We start from the raw sequence: 4,971 nt of genomic DNA, 5'->3' as shown, positions 1-4,971 counted from the left end.
CATTGTGCTCCTCTAGAGGATTACTGGTATTTGGTGGGGCTATGTTATTTTGGTTTTTCATGTTATTATTTTCTCTCTGTGATTTTGACATGTGAATTTTTCTGATTTCTGATTCTTGTGTGAGACTCAAGCCTTCAGGTTTAGGTCTGCTTCTTTTTGTAAACTTCATGTGTCTTTGTGGTTTCCTTTTTGTTCATGAAAAGCTTGTTCATCTAAGCTTCCAGTTCTCCCTTTTGATTTTATATTGGAGTGGCCAGATTGCTTTTGTCTTCAGGAGTTCCCACAGAGGCCCAAGTCAGATGAGGATCAGATGCTCTCAGGCTTTCCCCTAAGGTCTGGATCCCTCCAGGAACTATTTTGTCCTCAGGAATTTGGGGGTTGGACAGGCCTGGGAGCAGGGCCCAGGAAAGATGCTGGTCTAGGGCAGCTGGTGGCTGTGGCACACAGAGATGCAAAGGGCGATCAGGGCAGGAAGTGGCCCCAAGAGCTCTTGGGTACTGTACTGAGGAACTGGGTTGGTCTGGATGCAAAGGATGAGGAAGCAGAAAGGTCAGCCCCAGTGTCCAGGAAAGAGTCTGGTGGGTTGTGCAGCCCAGGGAAGCAGAGGGAGGTGAGGGTGGGACTAGGCCCCAAGGGCTCTGAGGGGAGAGAGGCTGGTGGGTTGTGCAGACAAGAGAACCAGAGGGAGGTGAAGGTAGGACCAGGCCCAGAGGGTTCCTGGGGACCTCAGAAGGAACTGGTTTGGTTTGGATGCAAAGGATCAGGAAGCAGTGGTGGTTCCCCCGGTGTCTGGGGCGCCAAGACAAGGAATGGGACAGGTCCCAGGCTAGGAGGAGAGAAGGCCGGGAGATGGAAGGTTGAATGAGGCTGGGGGAGTCAAGGCACAGGAGGGCGCAATCGACTTACCCCAGAGAGAGGCCTGCGGGTCGTGCAGGCCCAGGGAAGCAGAGTCAGGTGAGGCAGATTAATATTTTTTGATAAGATTCTTTCTTCTTTTTTCCTTAAAGAAGTGATGTATATTATAGGCAAACATCACTGGATTCACTGGATTTTCACTTAAGCATAATGTGTCCCTCCCTCCCTTCCTTCCTTCCTTCCTTCCTTCTTTTTTTTTTTTCTTTTTTTGGGACAGGGTCTCCCTGTAGCCCTAGCCTGCCTGGAACTCCCTATGTAGACCAGGCTGGCCTCAAACTCACAGAGATCCACCTACATCTGCTTCCTAAGTACTGGGACTAAAGGTGTGTGTCACCACATCCAAGAGTAATGTGCCATTTCTTAATGATCTGATCTGAGATACCTGAAACTTAATATTTGAACATTTAGATCTATTTCTAGATGATGAGTTTTCATCAGATTTCATAGAGGGAGTGTTGCTATGTGCTCTCACTCTGGACAGATGGACAAATTTGGGTGGAGCTTACTCTGCTGTTTACTAGTTAGATCACTTTGGAAATGTAAGTTAACTCAGATGCAAATAAGCCTGTTTACTGATTTGTAAAATGAGGATGGTGATTATACAACCTCAAAGGTTAAGATGAGGACTCAGTAATGTATGTGAATAAAGTACTTTCCATGGTGCCTGTAAGGCAGGTCTACACAGTTCACAGGTGTCTGTAAGGCAGGTCTACACAGTTCACAGGTACCTGTAAGATAGGTCTACACAGTTCACAGGTGCCTATAAAGCAGATCTACACAGTTCACAGGTGACTGTAAGACAGATCTACACAGTTCACAGGTGCCTGTAAGACAGGTCTATACAGTTCACAGGTGACTGTAAGACAGGTCTATACAATTTACAGGTGACTTTAAGGCAGATAGGTCTACACAGTTCACAGGGTTCCTGTAAAGAAGGTCTACACAGCTTGCAAGGTGCCTGTAAGATAGGTCTACACATGTTAGTTGCAGCTTTTGTTGTTATTGTAAGTTTTAAGTTAAAACTTGAATGAAAGAAGTTCTAAAATCTTTAATTTCAAATAAGATACTGTCAGTTATCTTCTCAGGAATGTATTTATGTGATTCAAGAAATCATAAAAATGAGAAGGGCACTGAAAAACACTTCCTCCGACATGGAATACTTACTTGAGTTTGTGTCTTCTGTATGTTGGAAACCACTCTGTGTAGCTTGGGACATGCTACCTTTCCTGCAGTTGGGTGTATACATGCCTTTTCTTTCAGTTGGTCTGAAACAGTTTTAGAATAGGGACCATGTCGTAATCTTTACTTTCTGTGCCTTAGTCATGAATACAGAGGTCTAGTAGAATGAAGGAGAAACCACTTGGAACTTAAAATCACAAGAGAAGCACTTGTGCACTCAGTGCTGTAATGAATGACCATTTTGAAAGGACTCAGTTATCCCACTGGAAAGTAGAGATAAATGTCTGTTTCTTAGTGTATTAGGTTAGTTATATGAGAAGGTGCATAAGAAAGTACCTTGTAAACCAAGTTAGTACAGGCTATCAGTGTAGTAGTTGTAACCGTCATTCATAAATATTGGTTGGATGAAAACAGGAAGTGAAATGAAAACAAAGCTGTTGTTTTGCTAAACTTTAATCCATTTCTACTTTTAACACAATACAGATGATCCCAAATTAGAAGTACTGGATTCTCAGCTTCGAGATGCTATTTGTAAGATGCAGAGGCTTGATAAGATACTGGCAAAAAGACAATGCAGAGAAAAGGAAATTAAAAGACAAGGTGTGGAAATGAGGATAAAGTTGTGGGAAGAGCTTAAGGTGAGAACTCTGTGACTGTGTGACCATGTGTAACCAAGTATAACCGTGTGCAAATATGTGCTGATGGAGCAAGAGTCAGTCTCCTCTGACAGGAGTGAGGAAAGCATGGCCTCTGGTGGTAATGTGCTCGGCCTTATTGATTTACTATGTGGAAGCGGTGACATGAGTGACTGTGTATGTATGTGTCTGTGTGTGTGTCTATGTGCCTCTCTCTCTCTCTCTCTCTCTCTCGCTCTCACTCTGTGTATGTGTGTGTGTGTGTGTGTGTGTGTGTAGGGGTTGATATTATTCTGGAACCAGAAAGGGTAATTTGGTCTGTGACTGCAGACTTTGGGCCCTGTGTTGGTATGCTCATTACTCATGGACAGGCCAAGCAGATCTCTTATCACTGTCAGGCTGGGCCCTCTCAGACTGTGGAAGAGGAAGCGAGGGTGGGGTGGTGATAGCCATTTTCATCAAGGGTGTATGTCTACTTTGTCTTCTTTGGGCTTATTAGGAGATAAATAGGTTAGTGCATCAAAAAGTTAACTTTTGGTTAACATTTTCTTTTTTTCAAGACAGGGTCTCACTGTGTAGCTCTGGCTGACTTGGGATTCGCTATGTGGACCAGGCTCATCTCAAACTCACAAAGATCTGCCTGCCTCTGCCTCCCAAGTGCTGGGATTAAAGTCATGTGCTATCACACCTAGCTTTAGCTACCATTATTGCCTGAGTAAACCATTGGGACAAAGAAGTTGGGGAGTTCACTGTTTCGTCATGAGAACTCAAGATTTCTTGACAAGTTATAAAGTGGTCAAGGCCTGGGCTAGCCTGGGCTCCATTTGCTTCTGTTTCATCACATGTCTGATGCTGGATTACCTTTCCTTGGCCTTGGTGTGTTGCTGCCGCCCGCTCCTGAGCCCTGTGGGGGTGGGTGTAAGAAGGCACAGAGTCAACGACACAGACTCCGGGAGTCGGGCAAGTGACAAAGCAGACTTGTTTATTGTGGATATTGAGCATGCCTATATACCCCCTCCTGGTGTCCCATTGGTCCCTCGGCTGCTCCGTGCTGCCCTATTTTTTTCTCAGTGGTCTCTCTCGTCACGTGTTCTTGCATCAGCTGTTTCTCTCTGGTCAGGCAGATTTCAGGTTGGCTTAAGGGGAAGTAACTGTTGTGCATGCGCCATAGCATGTTTACCAGGCCTGTCAGCACTTCCTCCTACCTATCCAGCCTTTTTATTTATTTATATGCATCACTCCCATGGGAGCCAGGGTGCTTGGCCCCGACCTTGTTGACCCCACCTCAGAGAGCCTCCAGCATGAGGGACTGTGCCTGTCTTAGGTTGGCTTGTCAAGCAAGCTCATACCTGTCATTGACTACCAGTCCTGGAAGGAGGTGTTCTTTGGCCAGGAGCATGCGGGGTGAGGATGGAAGGCTGGTCATACCTTGGCCTCTTCAGTGATACTGAGCCATGCCTGGGCAGACTCACGAAGGGGTTCACATCCTGTGTCAGAGGGCCATGAGAACTTGTAGAGTAGCCAGGTTGACAGTGCACTGACGCCAGATGTTCTGTAGGAGACAATTAAAGAGGATGAGCAGTAATAGGAGAGCCACTCCCAAGACAGCATATGTGACTAACCAGGAGGGGTTGAAGATACTTTTTATGTTGGACCAGATTTGTCCCAGCATGCCTTTGTCTAAAGAAAGTACCAAGGCTCTTGTTAAATTTAGCTGGGAGACTTGTTCTCAAAATAGTAAGGAATAATTCAGGAACTGTTGTGTCCAGGTTCCTTTTATGTATTTTGCCAATTCCTGTGGGGCCTGTGAGACGTTGGTGACCTGGTATGGTGTCAGGCAAAAGGCCAGAAACCTAGGGTCACAGGCCAAAAGGACCATTTCTTGGAGGAGCTGTATTTCTTCACCCAGTAAGTCTACTTGTTGTTGTAAGACATGAATTTCTTGGTAGACATGTTGATTTATTAAATCCTGGGTGCGTAATGTCCCAGCTAATTTTTCTACAATCTGATTAAGTACCTGAACAGTAGCAGTGTTTTGCGTCAGGGCTACTGTGGTGGTGGTGCCAGTGGCTACTGCTGTTATAATTGCTCCGATAATGGCAGCAGTGATATAAAAATCACATTTTGCTTGTGGGAGGGATTGGAGGTCGGTAGCCTCCACAAGGGTTATGGCATGAAAATGGGTAGCATTAATTACTGGTACCCAAATGGCGGCAGGTTTCCTCACTAGGAGTATCGTTTT

General features: G+C 45.4%; 1 protein-coding gene across 1 annotated transcript in view; it reads left to right on the top strand.

Annotated features, from left to right (window-relative positions):
* The window catches only part of LOC103741508 (fibrous sheath-interacting protein 1-like), a gene marked incomplete at its 3' end in the record, with an annotated part of 18,070 nt that extends 15,338 nt beyond the window's left edge, over positions 1–2,732 (top strand). Inside the window, exon 4 of the mRNA XM_008842326.2 lies at positions 2,578–2,732. Coding sequence (XP_008840548.1) covers positions 2,578–2,732 — 155 coding nt within the window. The remainder of the gene's footprint in view (positions 1–2,577) is intronic.
* Between the last annotated feature and the right edge of the window lie 2,239 nt (positions 2,733–4,971).

The sequence above is a fragment of the Nannospalax galili genome, unplaced genomic scaffold (assembly GCF_000622305.1).
Source record: "Nannospalax galili isolate Female #2095 unplaced genomic scaffold, S.galili_v1.0 scaffold1400, whole genome shotgun sequence".
In the NCBI taxonomy this organism is placed as follows: Eukaryota; Metazoa; Chordata; class Mammalia; order Rodentia; family Spalacidae; genus Nannospalax; species Nannospalax galili.
This window is presented reverse-complemented; position numbering and strand designations above follow the sequence as displayed.